This window comes from Neoarius graeffei, chromosome 14 (genome assembly GCF_027579695.1).
Source record: "Neoarius graeffei isolate fNeoGra1 chromosome 14, fNeoGra1.pri, whole genome shotgun sequence".
NCBI lineage: Eukaryota > Metazoa > Chordata > Actinopteri > Siluriformes > Ariidae > Neoarius > Neoarius graeffei.
Window position 1 is genome coordinate 25199373 of NC_083582.1, and position 23098 is coordinate 25222470.

At 44.4% G+C, this 23098-nt stretch overlaps 1 protein-coding gene across 4 annotated transcripts in view; it reads right to left on the reverse strand.

Annotated features, from left to right (window-relative positions):
- lmf1 (lipase maturation factor 1) overlaps nt 1–23098 on the reverse strand; it is a 136908-nt gene that overhangs the window by 7331 nt on the left and 106479 nt on the right. For all 4 annotated transcript variants that reach the window (XM_060939469.1, XM_060939468.1, XM_060939471.1 and 1 more), the window contains one exon: nt 21553–21665. In XM_060939469.1, coding sequence (XP_060795452.1) covers nt 21553–21665 — 113 coding nt within the window. The remainder of the gene's footprint in view (nt 1–21552; nt 21666–23098) is intronic.

The following is a 23098-nucleotide window of genomic DNA, read 5'->3' on the forward strand; positions in this document are numbered from 1 at the left end:
GAACAGGTCTGACTTACTGCCGGCAATGCGAACCAGACTCCTGCTCCGTTCGTACAGGGACCGGACAGCCCTTAGCAAAGAGCCCCGAACCCCATACTCCCGAAGCACCCCCCACAGAATACTACGGGGGACACGGTCGAATGCCTTCTCCAGATCCACAAAGCACATGTGGACTGGTTGGGCAAACTCCCATGAACCCTCGAGCACCCTATGAAGGGTATAGAGCTGGTCCAGTGTTCCGCGACCAGGACGAAAACCGCATTGTTCCTCCTGGATCCGAGGTTCGACTATTGGTCGAATTCTCCTCTCCAGTACCCTGGAGTAAACCTTCCCTGGGAGGCTGAGAAGTGTGATTCCCCTATAATTGGGGCACACTCTCCGGTCCCCTTTCTTAAAAAGAGGGACCACCACCCCAGTCTGCCACTCCAGAGGCACTGTCCCTGACCGCCACGCGATGTTGCAGAGGCGTGTCAACCAAGACAGCCCCACAACATCCAGAGACTTGAGATACTCAGGGCGGATCTCATCCACCCCCGGTGCCTTGCCACCGAGGAGCTTGCAAACCACCTCAGTGACTTCGGCTTGGGTAATGGACGAGTCCACCTCTGAGTCATCAGCCTCAGTCTCCTCAGTGGAAGACATGACGGTGGGATTGAGGAGATCCTCAAAGTATTCCTTCCACCGCCCGACAATGTCCCCAGTCGAGGTCAACAGCTCCCCACCCGCACTGTAAACAGTGTTGGCAGAGTACTGCTTCCCCCTCCTGAGGCGCCGGACGGTTTGCCAGAATTTCTTCGAGGCCGACCGATAGTCCTTCTCCATGGCCTCCCCGAACTCCTCCCAGTTCCGAGTTTTTGCTTCCGCAACTGCCCGAGCTGCAGCACGCCTGGCCTGCCGATACCCGTCAGCTGCCTCGGGAGTCCTGGAGGTTAACATGGCCCGATAGGACTCCTTCTTCAGCTTGACGGCATCCCTTACTTCTGGTGTCCACCACTGGGTTCGGGGATTGCCGCCACGACAGGCACCGGAGACCTTGCGGCCACAGCTCCGAACAGCTGCGTCCACAATGGAGGTAGAGAACATGGTCCACTCAGACTCAATGTCCCCCGCCTCCCTCGGAAGCTGGGAAAAGCTCTCCCGGAGGTGGGAGTTAAAGACCTCCCCGACAGAGTGCTCGGCCAGACGTTCCCAGCAGACCCTCACCATACGTTTGGGCCTGCCAGGTCTGTCCAGCTTCCTCCTCCGCCAGCGGATCCAACTCACCACCAGGTGGTGATCAGTTGACAGCTCAGCCCCTCTCTTCACCCGAGTGTCCAAGACATAGGGCCGGAGATCAGATGAAACGACTACAAAGTCTATCATTGACCTCCGACCTAAGGTGTCCTGGTGCCACGTGCACTTATGGACACCCCTATGCTCGAACATGGTGTTCGTTATGGACAAACCGTGACTAGCACAGAAGTCCAATAACAAAACACCACTCGGGTTCAGATCGGGGAGGCCGTTCCTCCCAACCACGCCCCTCCAGGTGTCACTGTCATCTCCCACGTGAGCATTGAAGTCCCCCAGTAACACAATGGAGTCCCCAGTCTGAGCACTCCTCAGTACCTCTCCCAGGGACTCCAAGAAGGCCGGATACTCTATACTGCTATTTGGGCCATAGGCACAAACAACAGCAAGAGCCCTCTCCCCAATCCGAAGGCGCAGCGAGGCGACCCTCTCGTTCACTGGGGTAAACTCCAACACATGGCGGCTGAGCTGGGGAGCTATAAGCAAGCCCACACCAGCCCGCCGCCGCTCACCACGGGCGACTCCAGAGAAGTGGAGAGTCCAGCCCCTCTCGAGGAGCTGGGTTCCAGAGCCCAAGCTGTGCGTGGAGGTGAGCCCGACTATCTCTAGCCGGTACCTCTCAACCTCCCGCACAAGCTCAGGCTCTTTCCCCCCCAGCGAAGTGACATTCCATGTCCCAACAGCCAGCCGCTGTGTCCGGGGATCAGGTCGTCGAGGCCCCTGCCTTCGACTGCCACCCAATCCACATTGCACCAGTCCCCTACTGCTACCTCTGTGGGTGGTGAACCCACAGGAGGTCGGGCCCACGTCACCTCTTCGGGCTGAGCCCGGCCGGGCCCCATGGGCAAAGGCCCGGCCACCAAGCGCTCGCATACGAGCCCCAACCCCGGGCCTGGCTCCAGGGTGGGGCCCCGGCTGCGTCATCCCGGGCGACGTCACGGTCCTCGGATTTCTCTCCATAGGGGTTTTGGTGAACTGCTCTTAGTCTGGCCTGTCACCTAGGACCTGTCTGCCTTGGGAAACCCTGACAGGGGCATAATGCCCCCGACAACATAGCTACTAGGATCATTCAAGCACACAAACCCCTCCACCACAATAAGGTGGCAGTTCAAGGAGGGGCACAGGGTTTCCATGATTTGCAAATTATCCCATTCTGTTTTTATTTACAGTTTACACAGTCTCACAACTTTTTTGGAATTGGGGTTGTACTTTTAATAAACCCAAACCCTTTAATGGTGATTGATTAAAAGACAAAGCTTAGTAATGCGTACAAAATTAATCTGAAACAATAAATGAAATAAAAAAGGCTACAATGAGCAATTTATCTCAAGACTTCATTGAAAAAAAGACCCCACGGACATCTCTTCAACGAAATGCTGCTCTAAGGTAAGAACACATTTCCTGCTATAGTTTAACTCTTTAAGGACTGTCTCTTATGCCTCGGCTGAGCGCATTTTACCTTTACACAGAAAAAGTTTATCTGGTACTACTAGACTTAAACTTAGATAAACTGCACCAAGTATCATTCATGGCCCCCAAGCGTTCTATTTAGCGAAGAAATAGTAAAAATGAAGTAGCCCTCACCACTAATTGCAGAAAAATAATAAAGGCCGCCTTCCACAAAGATGAGTAAGGTAGTAAAATATTTGATCAGATTCAAGATAACAGAGCTATAATAAAATCTAAGGGAAATACATTTTAACTCATGAAAAAATCCCATAGAAAATAATGAAAAAGCAAAAATGGACCAGAAAGAGGGTTGTATCCAGGTCCATATATACAAGGAATGGTCTGCAATTACAGACTCAAACCTACAGGAGTTATTAAACACCCAGCAGAAAGGACTAATGCAAATTCAACCGCTCATGTACAGCTGTTAAGACTATTGATTTATACGTGACTATTGATAAGTGTTGTAAATCAAGGTGTGGCATTTTTAAATCATTGATCATGGATGAAGGCGTTGATAGAGAATTACTAGAACTTATAGATTCGATAAATCGGATTACTGTAGAGGAATTAAAGAATTTAATAGACAGCGATGAGGTTGGCATCATCCCTAGAGAACTGCGAGCTTCAATAGACTAGCTTAATCAAAATACCATGGTACTGGAAGAGTTAAGCCTAATTCATAGTCCATCAGAAGTTTACCAAGATGACCTTGATCGCTTAACAGCATTTAGTTTGCAGAGTGCTTCAGAAAGCTTGGAAGCTTTAGCCGCCGCTGTAATTCGGATAAATGCCTTGTGGTTATGCAACAGGCCTTTGCAATCATGAGGAGGAAGGAATATGACTCAATCCCCCAAGTTGCAGGGGGTTTCTGATCACGTTCCGGCAGTAATTAGGTCAGCCATGCTTTTTCCGAGAATCAGTCAGTAGTCCTGTGTAGTACATTTAATACCTTGAAATAAGACAGCTTTTGAATTTCCCTAGCTCTGACAGGGGTGATGTTGCTGACTATGGCGTGTTCTATGCTAATGTCATGAACAGCTAACACAATATGATGGAAAGAGCGTTCACGCATGCACAGCATCAAGATGTAATCAATATTTTATGACAAAACAAATCTTTCAGGATTTCAAGTCCTCTTAGACTGTACAGCAGGGGTCTTCAATCCTATCCACAAAGGGCCAGTGTGGCTGCAGGCTTTCATTCCAACCAAGCAGGAGCTACACCTGATTTCACTTGTTTAATCATTTCACCCTCGTCTCCAATCAACAATCAAGTGAGCCTCCAATTTGGCTGTAATGAAAGCCTGCAGCTACACCGGCCCTTTGCGGATAGGATTGAAGACCCCTGCTGTACAGTACAATCAAACATCTGTAATGACTGACAGTAGTTTATAATTAATCGTCCAGATGGTGCATAACCCAGGCGGCGGATGTGGAAAAAGATGGATGCTCAAAATACTTGAGTGCAAAATCCTTAAAAAGACGGCTCGCTTTCTGTACGTAGTAGAGAACTCTGACAACCAGCTGTGTTTCGCCATCAGTCTGGCTCATCTGTTACATCCTGAAATGAATTATTTTGAGGCTGGTGTGCGTGGCACAGCGATTCAAAATAAAGTGGGTTTATCCGTCCTAATCCCCGTGACATTCAGCATCCATTTAAGGAAAGACATCAGGAATTTAAAGAGGGGTTTTGAGCCTTCGGCTCTGTAAAATACTACAATACACATTCTTACGACAACACACATACACTTCTTACTACAACAGAGATACGCTACAATACTCTGTAAAATACACAAATTTGAGACGAATTTTTGTTATAAAATTGGAGTATTTTACAGAGCTGAAGGCTCAAAAACCCTCTCTAAATTTCTTTTAGACGGTTTGGACCGTCTTTCCCTAAATGGTCCAACCCCCTGTATTTATTTCTCTACCAAAATCACTACTACAGCGTTAAAAACCTCAAAGCCTTTCTAGGAGCTACACACATTTGCAAGCACTGCTACGCAGGTTACAACAACAATTTAAATCACTGCTGTGCTAATTATTGTCAGATATGCTTCAAACCTGACTGCACTCTGCAGGAGCTGAAACTGACCGCTTGCATTGACGGTAACAGAACATGTCGTTCCCCTTTTTTGCGTGAACAAGCACAAAAAACTGAAATGGTGTCCTAAAGCTGAGGTATATGCCAGCGTTTGCAATGTGTTTAAAAAATGTAAAATATGCAACAGAGTGTACTATGTGCCTCTGACTGAAAATGCCATGCTGCACGTATGCACCTTAGAAAAATTTAAAACCTGCGGGGGAGTGTTAGACTCTGAAGAAGAAGAGACGCATAAGTGTTATATTCAGGCTTTGTCACCCAAAGATGACTATAACCATAAATTAATTTTCTATGACTTTGAGACCTTTGCAAATGAATCGGGGGTGCACACTCCCTTTTTTGTAAGCACTAAAACCCTCTGGGGTGTTTCATGGTCACTGTGGGGGCTTCACTGCACTAGAGAGTTTGTGCTGCATTTTAGGAGGCCCAAGTGCTAGCGTATCAGGAACAGCAAAAGGCCTACTCAAAGTCCCTTAGAGCAGTGATTCCCAACCACTGTGCTGCGGCACATTAGTGTGCCGTGAGAGATCATCAGGTGTACCGTGGGAAATTATCCAATTTCACTTAAGTGTTCCGAAAATTATTATTTATTTACTGCAAATAATTTGTCTTCGTTCGTCTATGCCAGCGACGTATAGTGACAGGCAGAACAATTAAATGCTCTTCCACTAAATGGCAGCAGGTAGCTAATTAACCTGTGTATCTACCTGTTGCCATTCAAACAATAGAATTAGTAATGCTTCGGGTGTGACAGCGGTGATAGCGATGGATAAATATTTGAAAAGAAAAAGTACACAATCCAAACTGGGTCCTGGAGAAAATTCTGACCCAGATGAAGGCCCTAGTATGAGTAGAGGTCAGAAGAAAGCAAAAAAAGTGATTTTCCACAACCTATCTATGTGAGCTGGGCTTTTCAAGCATGACTGCTATAAAAACTAAAAAAGGAGAGAGACTCAGAGCTGTTGAGGAAGATCTTCATGTGTGTCTTTCTTCAATTCCTGCGAGTATATCAGCTTTGTGTTCAGCTAAACAGGCCCAGGTTTCACACTGAGTAAGTAAATTGTGACCAGATGATCATTATATATACTTTTTGTGACATTTTTGTTTGGTGGTGTGCCGTGGGATTTTTCAAATGTAAAATATGTGCCGTGGCTCAAGAAAGGCTGGGAAACACTGCCTTAGAGAGGCATGGTCACAGTTCAAACCCCTTCACTTCGAAACTACAGAATAGCACTGTAATAAACGTATGGCCTTCTTCAAAACAAAAATTGACTTAATTTGTTCTGTCCTTTCTGGTTCTTCCACTCTACTTGTCCCGATTGCTTATTCACAGTTTGAGATCTCCCAGGCCCTTAACTGCTTCCCTGAAATTTCACAACAAGAGGTTGAAGATATCATCAGGAGAATGAAACCCTCCACCTGTGCTCTTGACCCCTTTCCTACAGCCCTAGTGAAGGCAAATATCTCTGCCATAAGTCCCTTGATCACCACTGTAATAAACCTCTCCCTTCAGGCTGGCTACAGTGGTATGCAAAAGTTTGGGCACCCCTTACTGTGAACAGTTAAGCAAGTTGAAGATGAAATGAACTCCAAAAGGCATAAATTTAAATATGAAACACACTTTTCAACATTTTAAGCAATATCGGTGTATTATTTTGGTTTTGTACAATTTTAGAGTGAAAAAAGGAAAGGAGTAACTTGCAAAAGTATGGGAACCCTAGGAGATTTGAGCACTCAGATCACTTTGACCATGGTCTCAGACCTTAATTTGTTTGTTAGGGTTATGGCTTGTTCACACTCATTGTTAGGAAAGGTCAGGTGATGCAAGTTTCAAAGCTTTATAAATACCCAGGCTCCTCTAACCTAGTCCCAAAAATCAGCAGTCATGGGTTCTTCTAAGCAGCTTCCTACCACTCTGAAAATGAAAATGGCTGAGGCCCACAAAGCCGGACAAGGCTATAAGAAGATAGCAAAACGTTTTCAGGTTGCCATTTCCTCAGTTCGAAATGTAATTAAGAAAAGGTAGTTAACAGGAACAGTGGAGCTCAAGATAAGGTCTGGAAGACCAGGAAAAATTTCAGAGAGAGCTGCTCATAGGATTGCTAGAAAGGCAAATCAGAACCCCTGCTTGACTGCAAAAGACCTTCAGGAAGATTTAGCAGACTCTGGAGTTGTGGTACATTGTTCTACTGTCCAGCGACACCTGCACAAATATGGCCTTCATGGAAGAGTCATCAGAAGAAAACCTCTCCTGTGTCCTCACCACAAAATTCAGCATCAGAAGTTTGCAAAAGAACATCTAAACAAGCCTGATGCATTTTGGAAACAAGTCCTGTGGACCGATGAGGTTAAAATGGAACTCTTTGGCTGCAACAAGCAAAGGCATGTTTGGCAAAAAAAAGGGCACAGAATTTCATAAAAAGAACACCTCTCCAACCGTTAAGCATGGGGGTGGATCAATCATGCTTTGGGGTTGTGTTGCAGCCAGTGGCATGGGGAACATTTCACGGGTAGAGGGAAGAATGGATTCAATGAAATTCCAGTAAATTCTGGAAGCAAACATAACCCCATCTGTAAAAAAGCTGAAGTTGAAAAGAGGATGGCTTCTACAAATGGATAATGATCCTAAACACACCTCAAAATCCACAATAGACTACCTCAAGAGGCGCAAGCTGAAGGTTTTACCATGGCCCTCACATAACGTGACCAGACGTCCCGGTTTGACCGGGACAGTCCCGATTTTGAGTTGCGTGTCCCCAGTCCTGACAAAGGTCTGTCAGGACGCTGAAATGTCCCGGTTTACACCAAACACTAACAAACTGTCCTGGTTACAGCGATCATATATACCGGTAGCCAACGAGATGTCAATAAAGCTTCTAGCAATTCAGCATCAATGTGCGTGTGTGCGCAGTCAACCTTACAATGTATCTATTTGTATAATGTTGCAATATAGAGGTTGCGTTATAACGTTTTTTTTCACTAGCGGCTGTCAACTACTACGCGACAACGCCGAACGGATGATCGCTGGGTGGAGATGTTCGTGCACTTCAAGAGTAGGGAGATTCCTTACAGCAATGTCAGCCAGCTTTGCCAGTTTCCCATGTGCCTACCTGGCGCCAATGCTCCAGTTGAGCGAATATTTTCACTCATGAGCAATACCTGGACTGATGAGAGGAATCGCATGACCGTGCCTACTCTCAAAGCCTTGCTCATTACCCGGGCCAATTTCGATGATACTTGCTCGCAGTTTCACAGCAGGCTCTCGGGCAATAAAGTGCTACTGGAGCAAATTCATTCATCATGTAAATATATGCAATAAAATGGCATCTTCTTTAGGGTGGGTGTGTTGGGTGGCTATGTTTCTGAAACATTTTTTGTTGTCTTTAATCTGTATCACAGATTGTCTTGACTTGTTTGATGCTGTTGTCAACTCAGGGTTCACGTTTTCAAAATAGTTAATAGCCTACACTGGTTAAGATTAAACAGAGGCATTTTGGGTAAAGGTTCAGAGGTGACAACGATTAGGCTCATGCGCTCGTTCCTGTTACAATACATAGCCTATTGTTTAAAAAAAGTTCATCGCATAAAATGTTGATGTTAATATGCAAGCAATGCATTTTCACAAAGGTAAAATAAATCAGTTGAAATTTAGGCTATTGGCCAATAGCCTAAATTTCAACTGATTTATTTCACCTTTGTTGTCTGATTTTCTTACTTTAACTGAATTGACAGAAGTACATGTAGATAACAAGAAAATACTTGATTATTCTCTGAAATGTTGATAAAAGTGAGCTTCTACAAAATGATAAAAGCACCTGTCTGAGCCATGGTTTGAGCCGGCGCATGTTTACATCAAAACGCGTGTGTGCACGAGTATCACGGTCACGCGCAAAGTGTCCTGGTTTTAGACTCAGGAAATCTGGTCACCCTACCCTCACAGTCCCCTGATCTGAACATCATTGAAAATCTGTGGATAGACCTCAAAAGAGCAGTGCATGCAAGATGGCCCAGGAATCTCTCAGAACTGGAAGACTTTTGCAAGGAAGAATGGAGGAAAATTCCTCAAACAAGAATTGAAAGACTCTTGGCTGGCTACAAAAAGCGTTTACAAGCTGTTATACTTGCCAAAGGGAGTGCTACTAGGTACTAACCATGCAGGGTGCCCAAACTTTTGCTTCGGGCCCTTTTCCTTTTTTGTCATTTTGAAAATGTAAAAGATGAAAATAAATTGTTTTTGCTTAAAATATAAAGGGAATGAGCCATCTTTAACTTTATGCCTTTTGGAGATCATTTCATCTTCAACTTGCTTAACTGTTCACAGTAACAGTAATTTTGACCAGGGGTGCCCAAACTTTTGCATACCACTGTATATTCCATCTGCTCTAAAAGCCACTGTAATCAGACCACTTCTTATAAAAAACACTCTTGATCCAGAAGTTTTTGCCAATTACAGTCCCATTTCCAATCTCCCATTCCTCTCCAAAGTATTAGAAAAAGTAGTTGCCGCCCACCTTCAGGACCACCTTATGCACAACAACCTTTCTGAAAAATTTCGGTCTGGTTTCCGCTCTGCCCACAGCGCAGAAAGAGCTCTGGTTAGAGTTACAAGCAACCTACTGATGGCAGCTGATGCTGGTTCACCTTCCCTCCTCATTCTTCTTGATTTGTCTGCTGCTTTTGATACTGCTGACCATGGTATACTCCTCAACCAGTTACACCACACCATTGGACTCATTGGCATGGCCCTTAAGTGGTTCAAATTTTATCTCGCTGACAGAACAGAGTACATTTCCTTTGGAAATGCAAGATCCCAGACATACACAGTCACCTGCAGGGTCCCTCAGGGGTCAGTCCTTGGCCCCATCCTGTTCACACTATACATGCCCCCCTTTGATCATGTCATTAGTCGTTATGGAATTTAATTTCATTGCTACGCTGATGACACACAACTTTATATAAAAACAGATACACATTCCTCTGCATCTTCGCCATTGTCATTATCATCATCCTCTCCATCTACACTCACTGCCTGTCTGGAGGAGATAAAGGTGTGGCTGAATCACAACTTTCTCCAGCTAAACAGCTCCAAAACTGAAGCAGTCTTGGTTGGTACCCCACACCAGATCCAGTTGTCCTCCATAACAAGCATTACATTTTCTGACCATGACATTCCCATCACCTCATTAGTCACCAACCTTGGTGTAAAATTTGACCCTCAACTCACCTTTGTAGCCCATATCAAACATCTTTGCAAGATCTATTTTCACCATCTCAGAAATATTTCCAAACTTCGTCCCACTCTCACCTTATCAGATGCTGAAAAGCTGGTTCATGCTTTTGTCTCCTCCAGGCTGGATTACTACAATGCACTTCTCATTGGGATCCCTAGCAAGAGTCTTCAAAGACTACAATATGTTCAGAACAGCGCTGCAAGGATCCTGATGAGAGTGCGAAAATATGAACACATCACACTCATTCTCCATTCACTTCACTGGCTCCCTGTCTCCACCAGGATTGAATACAAGGTCTCCCTTCTTACTCACCAGTGCATGGGGGAAATGCCCCCATCTACCTGAAAGAATTACTCACCCCACTAACCTCAACGCGATCCCTTCACTCTACCCACTCAAATCACCTCTGCCACCCCAGGACTAAGCTCAGCACCAAGGGTGATCGAGCCTTCTGTTCTGCTGGCCCTCGCCTATGGAATGCCCTCCCTGACCATCTAAGGGCACCACAGACTACTGAGTTTTAAAAAAGGACTTATAACATTTCTTTTTAGCAGAGCATATGACTCTTAATTATACTTTATTTATGTTCATTTTTATGTTGTTTCTATCTGCCTTTTTAATGATGTTTCTATTTCGTAGCATTTTAAGATTTACTCTAAATGTAAAGTGCACTGCAAATAAAATATTATTATTATGAAGCTATGTTTATAGCGCACAATTCTAAAGGGTTTGATGGTCATATTGTTCTCAATACCATGATTGGACATAAAGCCCTCCTTAATTATGCAAAGTAGCAAAGTCATTTGTATAAAGACGGCAACTAACGTCAAAAATGCATAGACTTATCGTTTCTCATGGGCCATTAGCCTCCATGCCGAAGGCACCAAGGTTTTACCAATAAGGTCAAGGTTTTTTTTTTCCTTCCCATCGATTTAGTTCAGAGGGGAATTTAAATTACATCGGTCCATACCCCTCTCCTGAATTTTAAGGAGTGGATCAAATGAATGAGAAACAGAAGGGGGAATCTAAAATTTGGTACAACTTGACTCAGCACGGGATGTTTGATTTTCAGAAAGAAGCTAACCTTTACTGTGAAAACAATACAGACATCCTCATGACGGCGTGCAGCATATTTAGAAAGGAATATATTGAGGAAACGAAGGTCAATCCATTCAGCTGCATTACAATCACCTCAGCATGCATGAAGATTTTTGTCACAAATTTCTTCCCCCCTAAAACTCTCGCCATACCATCCCCTGGCAATTACAGATGCCAATTTAAATCGTATTCCAGTGCCAGCATTCAGTGGTGAGAGTGGGTTTATGTTTACAGAAAACATCTTTATTCAACATACACTTAAAAAAAGGAGAAAAACAGTTTGGTAAATAACTTGTAGATGATAAATAATTGCTGAGATTAATGGTAAAAAAAACAATGGGTATGGGAGTATCGGCTGTTTTTTCCACGGATGCAGCACGTGTTTTCCTTTATGTCCTCTAATGGGTAATACCTTTTGAAGATTTGAGTGAATCATGTGAGGACAAATTACAAAAGCTACAATCGCTACATGGCATTCACGTTGCAGTCATGAGAGAACATGCTTGGTTAGAAATGGAAAAAAAAATCACATTAGGTTGCAAGATTTTCTAAAATGATTCAGTTCTCCTCAGCCTGGGCTGTACGGCAGTAGAATGCGCTTTATTCAGCTTGGGTACACAGCTGTGGCGGACAAGAAAATACAGTATGTGGATGTAACTTCCTTGTATCCGTATGTAAACTGTAAATTTCAGTAATCTCTGTCACCCAAAATCATTTATGAGAATTCTGAAGCTCCTCAGAGTTACTTTGGTTTTATCAGGGCTGTTGTGTTCCCTCCTATAGGACTATTTTTTCCCATGTTACCTTACAAAATGATCAGAGAAAAGCTGGTATTTACACTATGTCACACTTATGCTGAATTGAATTTCCAAGAGGGTCGATGCATGCATAATGACAATGCTAGAGCACTGAAGGGAGTCTGGTTGACTCCTGGATCCAATAAAGCCCTGGAGATAGGTCACCAAGATTATAGAGGTCTGGCACTTTGACAGAAAAAGCGACTCTATATTTGTCGATTACATTCATTGCTAAAGAAATTAAATTTTGGGGGGTAACCATAGTTGACAGAATCAATTGGAAATTGCATATCAGACACGTACAAACTAAAGTTTCAAAAAGCATTGCAATAATAAACAAAGCAAAAAAGGTTTTGGATCAGAAATCACTCCATATTCTTTACTGTTCCCTAGTCTCACCATACTTTCAATACTGTGCTGAGGTTTGGGGCAACAATTACAAAACATCAATACGGCCACTAACCATCATTCGAAAAAGAGCAATACGGATCATTCACAATGTTGGCTATCAGGAACACACAAACTCATTATTTTTACAGTCGAAATTACTAAAATTTACAGACATCGTGGATTATCAAACAGCTCAAATAATGTTCAAAGCTAAAAATAATCTATTACCAATAAATATACAAAAATTATTCAGTATCCATGAGGGGAGTTATAATTTAAGGGGAAAAATTAACTTTAACTTTATTTCATACAAACAGGAAAAGTTTTTGTGTTTCAGTTAGCGGGGTGAGACTATGGAACAGGTTCACCATGGAGTTGAAGCAGTGTCCAAACATGAAACAGTTTAAAATGAGGTTCAAATATACTATTTTCAAGAGGTACAGGGATGAGAGAGGTGATGGGTAGCACTAAGCGTTATGAGAACACTTTTCTGTTACTTTTCGTGTCTGTGCGCGTGGGTTGTGCGTGCGTACTGTATGTGAAGGTGTATGCTTATAATAGATATATTTTATATGGGTATACGTATGTAGGTATGTATGGGGAGGTGTGTGTATATAGGGATGTATGTATGTATGTATGTATGTATGTATGTATGTATGTATGTATATGTACAGTGCCTTGAAAAAGTATTCATACCCCTTGAACTTTTTCACATTTTTCCACCTTAGAACCACGAACTTAAAAGTTTTTTATTGAGATTTTATATGATAGACCAACACAGAGTAGCACATAATTGTGAAGTGAAACGAAAATGATAAATGGTCTTCAAACTTTTAAACAAATAAAAATCTGAAAAATGTGGTGTGCATTAGTATTCAGCCCCCCTGCGTCAATACTTTGTAGAGCCACCTTTTGCTGCAATTACAGCTGCAAGTCTTTTGTGGTATGTCTCTACCAGCTTTGCACATCTAGACACTGAAATTTTTGCCCATTCTTCTTTGCAAAATAGCTCAAGCTCAGCCAGATTGAATGGACAGCGTCTGTGAACAGCAATTTTCAAGTCTTGCCACAGATGCTCAATGGGATTTAGGTCTGGACTTTGACTGGGCCATTCTAACACATGAGTATTCTTTGATCTAAACCATTCCATTGTAGCTCTGGCTGTATGTTTAGGGTCATTGTCTTGCTGGAAGGTGAATCTCCTTCCCAGTCTCAAGTCTTTTGCAGCCTCCAACAGGTTTTCTTCCAGGATTGCCCTGTATTTAGCTCCATCCATCTTCCCATCAACTCTGACCAGCTTCCCTGTCCCTGCTGAAGAAAAGCATCCCCATAGTATGATGCTGCCACCACCATGTTTCACAGTGGGGATGGTGTGTGCAGGGTGATGAGCAATGTTAGTTTTCCACCACACATAGCACTTTGCATTTAGGCCAAAAAGTTCAACTTTGGTCTAATCTGACCAAAGCACCTTCTTCCACATGTCTGCTATGTCCCCTACATGGCTTCTGGCAAATGGGACTTCTTATGCCTGTCTTTCAACAATGGCTTTCTTCTTGCCACTCTTCCAAAAAGGCCAGATTTGTGGAGTGTACGACTTATAGTTGTCCTGTGCACAGATTCTCCCACCTGAGCTGTGGATTTCTGCAGCTCCTCCAGAGTGATCATGGGCCTCTTGGCTGCTTCTCTGACCAGTGCTCTCCTTGCTCGCTCTGTCAGTTTAGGTGGACGGCCATGTCTTGGTAGTTTTGCAGTTGTGCCATACTTTTTCCATTTTTGAATGATGGATTGAACAGTGCTTCTTGAGATGTTCAGAGCTTGGGATATTTTTTTATAACCTAACCCTGCTTTAAACTTCTCCAGAACTTTATCCCTGACCTGTCTGGTGAGTTCTTTGGTCTTCATGATGCTGTTTGTTCTTCAGTGTTCTCTAACAAACCACTGAGGCCTTCACAGAACAAGTGTATTTATGCTGAGAGTAAATTACACACAGTAGGACTCTATTCACTAATTAGATGACTTCTGAAGGCAATTGATTGCACTGGATTGTATTTAGAGGTATCAGAGTACAGGGGGCTGAATACTAATGCACACCACATTTTTCAGATTTTTATTTGTTTAAAATTTTGAAGACCATTTATCATTTTCTTTTCACTTCACAATTATGTGCTACTCTGTGTTGGTCTATCACATAAAATCTAAAAAAAAACTTTTAAGTTTGTGGTTGTAAGGTGAAAAAATGTGAAAAAGTTCAAGGGGTACAGTATGAATACTTTTTCAAGGCACTGTATGTGTATACATGTGTGTTTATGCTTATGTGTATATATATGTATGTACGTATGTATGTATATATGGGTATGGATATATGTAAATTACATTTAGGTTTTTCTAAATACAAAGTCAGAAATACATTTTATTTATCTATAAGTATCAGGCATGAGGATCTAGACAGGTAACAAGGAAGCTTGTTATTGTTATTCATTATTTAAGGAGAAGGCGTGGAAGTTTACAAGTTATACTTCTCACTCCTTTTCAAATATGTATTTCTATGTTTAAATGTTTGTTTTATTTTTCTTTTTATTATTTTGCTTTTCATATGCGAAATAAACACTTCAATCAATCAATCAATCAATAGCTGAGCTCCCTGTGTGCAAAGCATGCGGAGCGTAGCCCCATACTTAAGAGAATATGGTAATGCATCGACCTGATTTTTTGATGACTTTTGACTGTATTATGTCTGTACAGTGGTGCTTGAAAGTTTGTGAACCCTTTAGAATTTTCTATATTTCTGCATAAATATGACCTAAAACATCATCAGATTTTCACACAAGTCCTAGAAGTAGATAAAGAGAACCCAGTTAAACAAATGAGACAAAAATATTATACTTGGTCATTTATTTATTGAGGAAAATGATCCAATATTACATATCTGTGAGTGGCAAAAGTATGTGAACCTCTAGGATTAGCTGTTAATTTGAAGATGAAATTAGAGTCAGGTGTCTTCAATCAGTGGGATGACAATCAGGTGTGAGTAGGCACCCTGTTTTATTTAAAGAACAGGGATTTATCAAAGTCTGATCTTCACAACACGTTTGTGGAAGTGTATCATGGCATGAACAAAGGAGATTTCTGAGGACCTCAGAAAAAGTGTTGCTGATGCTCATCAGGCTGGAAAAGGTTACAAAACCATCTCTAGAGTTTGGACTCCACCAATCCACAGTCAGACAGATTGTGTACAAATGGAGGAAATTCAAGATCATTGTTACCCTCCCCAGGAGTGGTCGACCAACAATGATCACTCTAAGGCTACGTTTACATTAGACCGTATCTGTCTCGTTTTCTTCGCGGATGCACTGTCCGTTTACATTAAACCGCCTGGAAACGCCGGGAAACGGGAATCCGCCAGCGTCCACGTATTCAATCTAGATCGTGTCAGCTCCGGTGCTGTGTAAACATTCAGAATACGCGGATATGCTGAGCTGAGCTCTAGCTGGCGTCTCATTGGACAACGTCACTGTGACATCCACCTTCCTGATTCGCTGGCGTTGGTCATGTGACGCGACTGCTGAAAAACGGCGCGGACTTCTGCCTTGTATCACCTTTCATTAAAGAGTATAAAAGTATGAAAATACTGCAAATACTGATGCAAATACTGCCCATTGTGTAGTTATGATTGTCTTTAGGCTTGCCATCCTTCCACTTGCAAGTAGTAAGTGATATGCGCTGGGATCACACACACAGCGGCTCAGTCCCGAATCGTGGCTCGTGCACTTCACTCGCGCGCTGTGTGAGCTGCGCAGGGCCGGAGTGCGCACCCTCCAGAGGGCACTTGCTGTTCAGGGCGGAGTGATTTGGAGCGCAGGATGCCTGCGGAGCCGAGCGTATCCGTGTATTGGCGTTGCTGTGTGCACGCAAATCGTGTATTGGTGTTGCTGTGTGCACACTAATCGTTTTAAAAACGTTAATCTGATGATCCGCTGATACGGTCTAATGTAAACATGGGCTAAGAGCAAGGCATGTAATAGTCGGCGAGGTCACAAAGGACCCTAGGGTAACTTCTAAGCAACTAAAGGCCTCTCTCACATTGGCTAATGTTAATATTCATGAGTCCACCATCAGGAGAGCACTGAACAACAATGGTGTGCATGGCAGGGTTGCAAGGAGAAAGCCACTGCTCTCCAAAAAGAACATTGCTGCTTGTCTGCAGTTTGCTAAAGATCACATGGACAAGCCAGGAGGCTATTGGAAAAATGTTTTGTGGACGGATGAAACCAAAATAGAACTTTTTGGTTTCAATGAGAAGCGTTATGTTTGGAGAAAGGAAAACACTGCATTCCAGCATAAGAACCTTATCCCATCTGTGAAACATGGTGGTGGTAGTATCATGGTTTGGGCCTGTTTTGCTGCATCTGGGCCAGGACGGCTTGTCATCATTGATGGAACAATGAATTCTGAATTATACCAGCGAATTCTAAAGGAAAATGTCAGGACATCTGTCCATGAACTGAATCTCAAGACCAAGACGATGACTCTAAGTACGCAAGTCGTTCTACCAAAAACTGGTTAAAGAAGAATAAAGTAAATGTTTTGGAATGGCCAAGTCAAAGTCCTGACCTTAATCCAATCGAAATGTTGTGGAAGGACCTGAAGTGAGCATTTCATGTGAGGAAACACACCAACATCCCAGAGTTGAAGCTGTTCTGTACAGAGAAATGGGCTAAAATTCCTCCAAGCCGGTGTGCAGGACTGATCAACAGTTACCGGAAATGTTTAGTTACAGTTATTGCTGCACAAGGGGGTCACATCAGATACTGAAAGCAAAGGTTCACATACTTTTGCCACTCACAGATATGTAATATTGGCTCGTTTTCCTCAATAAATAAATTACCAAGTGTAATATTTTTGTCTCACTTGTTTAACTGTGTTGTCTTTATCTACTTTTAGGACTTGTGTGAAAATTTGATGTTGTTTTAGGTCATATTTATGCAGAAATATAGAAAATTCTAAAGGGTTCACAAACTTTCAAGCACCACTGTATGTACAAACGACATCTGTGTCCTACCCACAGAATGTGACATCACCACCTGTCAAATTTTTGATGATAGCTGTTCTCCCCTACTCTCTGCTGTGGATGGAGAAAAGAGGCAAGCTGAACTGGCAGGTAAAGAAGTATTTGTACAGCCTAAATATATGTGTGCTTTTTTGCTTTCACTAGGTTCTCAGAACTTCACTGGAGAGACATCAAGCAGGCAGAGCCAACGGCGACACAAGCCCTAGAAGCTTAGATGGTAAACTGTTTGTATGTTTGTTCATTTTTTCTGGTTGTTCCTTTGGGTTTATAGAGCATGTGCTGAAAATTGCTCATTATTAAAAGTTATTAAGAGAAGCTCCTCCTGAGACAGACAGACAGACAGACAGACAGACAGACAGAAGAGGGCTTTTACTACCCAACCAAATACTACATCCAACAGCTTTAAAAAAGTTTGTTAGACCAATGTTGGCCTTCCATAAAGATAGCTAACTGGGAACCTTTTTGGTTTTATCAAATGTACACTTAAGGAGGTCTGCAGGACACCACTCAGCTGTTTAATCCCCCATATAAACTGGAATGGCACATTCACACCAAACATGGCGAGAGCATTCAAATTTGCTCTGGCTACTCTGGCTAAAATTCACTCTGGCTACAAACAATGCTGTTGAATTTCATGGACGCTCTGTGATGTAGATGAAATAGGTGGCTACAAGTTCGTTTGGAATGCTTCATCTTGCAAACTTTAGTTAAAAGGGCCACAAAGCAAACACATGTCAACCAGTATCTTTATGCCGACTGACCGTAAGTTAACCTCATGAAATCTTTTAAATGTGAAGGTAAGAAACTGATCAACAAATGAAAATAATGATCAATTAGAATTGTGTTTGGTACAAAAATAAATTAATGACAAACTAATTAAAAGCCTTTTGTGTGGTCTGACTTTTTGCATTGATGCCAAATGCTAACCCCTCCTAGAACTGCCACCTTATTGTGGTGGAGGGTTTGTGTGCTTGAATGATCCTAGGAGATATGTTGTCGGGGGCATTATGATTTCCCAAGACAGACAGGTCCTAGGTGACAGGCCAGACCAAGAGCAGTTCACCAAAACCCTTATGGAGAAACAATCGAGGACCGTGACGTTGCCCGGTATGGCGCAGCCGGGGCCCCACCCTGGAGCCAGGCCCGGGGTTGGGGCTCGTGTGCGAGCGCTTGGTGGCCGAGCCTTTGCCCATGGGGCCCGGCCGGGCTCAGCCCGAAGAGGTGACGTGGGCCCGACCTCCTGCGGGTTCACCACCCACAGAGGTAGCAGTAGGGGACTGGTGCAGTGTGGATTGGGTGGCAGTCGAAGGCAGGGGCCTCGACGACCTGATCCCCGGACACAGCGGCTAGCTGTTGGGACATGGAATGACACTTCGCTGGGGAGAAAAGAGCCTGAGCTTGTGTGGGAGGTTGAGAGGTACCGGCTAGAGATAGTCGGGCTCACCTCCACGCACAGCTTGGGCTCTGGAACCCAGCTCCTCGAGAGGGGCTGGACTCTCCACTTCTCTGGAGTCGCCCATGGTGAGCGGCGGCGGGCTGGTGTGGGCTTGCTTATAGCTCCCCAGCTCAGCCACCATGTGTTGGAGTTTACCCCAGTGAACGAGAGGGTTGCCTCTCTGCGCCTTCGGATTGGGGAGAGGGCTCTTGCTGTTGTTTGTGCCTACGGGCCGAATAGCAGTATAGAGTATCCGGCCTTCTTGGAGTCCCTGGGAAAGGTACTGAGGGGTGCTCAGACTGGGGACTCCATTGTGCTACTGGGGGACTTCAATGCTCACGTGGGCGATGACAGTGACACCTGGAGGGGCGTGATTGGGAGGAACGGCCTCCCCGATCTGAACCCGAGTGGTGTTTTGTTATTGGACTTCTGTGCTAGTCACGGTTTGTCCATAACAAACATTATGTTCGAGCATAGGGGTGTCCATAAGTGCATGTGGCACCAGGACACCTTAGGTCGGAGGTCGATGATAGACTTTGTTGTCGTTTCATCTGATCTCCGGCCCTATGTCTTGGACACTCGGGTGAAGAGAGGGGCTGAGCTGTCAACTGATCACCACCTGGTGGTGAGTTGGATCCGCTGGCGGAGGAGGAAGCTGGACAGACTTGGCAGGCCCAAACGTATGGTGAGGGTCTTCTGGGAATGTCTGGCCGAGCACTCTGTCGGGGAGGTCTTTAACTCCCACCTCCGGGAGAGCTTTTCCCAGCTTCCAAGGGAGGCGGGGGACATTGAGTCTGAGTGGACCATGTTCTCTACCTTCATTGTGGATGCAGCTGTTCGGAGCTGTGGCCGCAAGGTCTCCGGTGCCTGTCGTGGCGGCAATCCCCGAACCCGGTGGTGGACACCAGAAGTAAGGGATGCCGTCAAGCTGAAGAAGGAGTCCTATCGGGCCATGTTGACCTCCGGGACTCCCGAGGCAGCTGACGGGTATCGGCAGGCCAGGCGTGCTGCAGCTCGGGCAGTTGCGGAGGCAAAAACTCAGAACTGGGAGGAGTTCGGGGAGGCCATGGAGAAGGACTATTGGTCGGCCTCGAAGAAATTCTGGCAAAACGTCCGGCGCCTCAGGAGGGGGAAGCAGTACTCTGCCAACACTGTTTACAGTGCGGGTGGGGAGCTGTTGACCTCGACTGGGGACATTGTCGGGCGGTGGAAGGAATACTTTGAGGATCTCCTCAATCCCACCGTCATGTCTTCCACTGAGGAGACTGAGGCTGATGACTCAGAGGTGGACTCGTCCATTACCCAAGCTGAAGCCACTGAGGTGGTTTGCAAGCTCCTCGGTGGCAAGGCACCGGGGGTGGATGAGATCCGCCCTGAGTATCTCAAGTCTCTGGATGTTGTGGGGCTGTCTTGGTTGACACGCCTCTGCAATGCAGCTGGGATGAAAATCAGCACCTCCAAGTCCGAGGCCATGGTTCTCGACCGGAAAAGGGTGGCTTGCCCTCTCCAGGTTGGTGGAGAAGTCCTGCCTCAAGTGGAGGAGTTTAAGTATCTCGGGATCTTGTTCACGAGTGAGGGAAGGATGGAGCATGAGATCGACAGGCGGATCGGTGCAGCCTCTGCAGTGATGCGGTCGCTTTACCGGTCCGTCGTGGTGAAGAAGGAGCTGAGCCAAAAGGCGAAGGTCTCAATTTACCGGTCGATCTACGTTCCGACTCTCACCTATGGTCATGAGCTTTGGGTAATGACCGAAAGAACAAGATTGCGGATACAAGCGGCCGAAATGAGTTTCCTTCGCAGGGTGGCTGGGCGCTCCCTTAGAGATAGGGTGAGAAGCACAGTCACTCGGAAGGAGCTCGGAGTAGAGCTGCTGCTCCTCCACATCGAGAGGAATCAGCTGAGGTGGCTCGGGCATCTCTTTCGGATGCCTCCTGGACGCCTCCCTGGGGAGGTGTTCCAGGCATGTCCCCCCGGGAGGAGGCCCTGGGGAAGACCCAGGACACGCTGGAGGGACTATGTCTCTCGGCTGGCCTGGGAACGCCTCGGTGTTCTTCCCGAGGAGCTGGCCGAGGTGTCTGGGGAAAGGGAAGTTTGGGCTTCCATGCTTAGACTGCTGCCTCCGCGACCCGGCCCCGGCCCCGGATAAAGCGGAAGAAGACGAGCCGAGCCGAGCCAAATGCTAAGTCAAATTTCAACATGCAGGGTTTTTTTTATATGTCCCTGTAGGCAAACAGGGACACATCATAAATAATGGGTAAACCCACCACCACAATTATTAATTTTTTTCTCCATTGTACTTGGGAACAGTTTGAATGGAACCAAAATTTACATGACTGTGTTCTCTAGTATTCTTTAGAGCAGAGCACTTCTAAATTCTGATTGGTTGCTACCGAACCATGTTATAACTCTTTACCATAAAGTTACCTGGACTTCAACTTTATTCTAACGTCCTAACCCAAGACGTGCTGCCAATTATCCTGCTGCTGCTTACCACCAAGACACACTGGCTCACAAAGAAACCGAACAACTTCCAGTCATTTTGATGCTCTCGCCATATTTGATCTGAATGTAAAGTAACAATGCAGGCTGTACCTGAAACAGACCCTCAGATTAAGTATCATTAGAGTATAATTGGATACTTTGTAGAGGTAAAATATTGGTTAAGATAGATACTGAATGTGTACTAACCGAGGTTTGTCTCTGCCTTGAAATGGATTGTGGCCCATTAATGAAAGCACAGTGGAGTCATTCGCTAGGAGTCTGCCTGCTATATGAATGATCCACTCATTCTGCTCATATGTCTGGGGGACACAGACACATAAAAACAGTGACGCTTTAAGGGAAAATGACAAAACAAGCTTTATTCTTAATTTCCCTGAGGGAACCCTCCCATAAGGGATCAATAAAGTTCTATCTAATCTAATCTAATTTTGTGCTGATTTCCACATATACCATAGTGCTTGAAAGTTTGTGAATGCTTTAGAATTTTCTATATTTCTGCAATTAATATGACCTAAAACACCACCAGATTTTCATACAAGTCCTAAAAGTAGATAAAGAGAGCCTAATTAAACAAAGGAGACTTGATCCAAATTATCAGTCTGCATTATTATACTTGGTCATTTATTTATTGAGGAAAATGATCCAATATTACACATCAGTGAGTGGCAAAGTATGTGAACCTCTGGGATTAGCAGTTAATTTGAAGGTGAAATTAGAGTCAGGTGTTTTCAATCACTGGGATCACAATCAGGTGTGAATAGGCACCCTGGTTTATTTAAAGAACAGGGTTTGGTCTTCACAACACCTTTGTGGAAGTACTAGTGCATCTCAAAAAATTAGAATACCGTGAAAAAGTTCCTTTTTTCATAATTTAATTCAAAAAGGTAAACTTTCATATATTCTATATTCATTACATGTAAAGTGAAATATTTAAAGCCTTTTTTGTTTTAATTTTGATGATTATGGCTTATAGCTCAAGAAAATCAGAAATCCAGTATCTCAAATTATTAGAATATTCCCTAAGATCAATCAAAAAAAGGATTTACAATACAGAAATGTCCAACTTCTGAAAAGTATATTCATTTACGGTATACACTCAATACTTGGGGCGGCACGGTGGTGTAGTGGTTAGCGCTGTCGCCTCACAGCAAGAAGGTCCGGGTTCGAGCCCCGTGGCCGGCGAAGGCCTTTCTGTATGGAGTTTGCATGTTCTCCCCGTGTCTGCGCGGGTTTCCTCTGGGTGCTCCGGTTTCCCCCACAGTCCAAAGACATGCAGGTTAGGCTAACTGGTGACTCTAAATTGACCGTAGGTGTGAATGGTTGTCTGTGTCTATGTGTCAGCCCTGTGATGACCTGGCGACTTGTCCAGGGTGTACCCCGCCTTTCGCCCGTAGTCAGCTGGGATAGGCTCCAGCTTGCTTGTGACCCTGTAAAAGGATAAAGTGGCTATAGATAATGAGATGAGATGAGACTCAATACTTGGTTGGGGTTCCTTTACCATGAATTACTGTATCAATGCGGTGTGGCATGGAGGTGATCAGTCGGTGGCACTGCTGAGGTGTTATTGAAGCCCAGGTTGCTTTGATAGTGGCCTTCAGCATATCTGTAGTTTTGGGTCAGGTGTTTCTCATCTTCCTCTTGACAATACCCCATAGATTCTCTATGGGGTTCAAGTCAGGCAAGTTGGCTGGCCAATCAAACACAGTAATATCATGGTCAGCAAACCATTTGG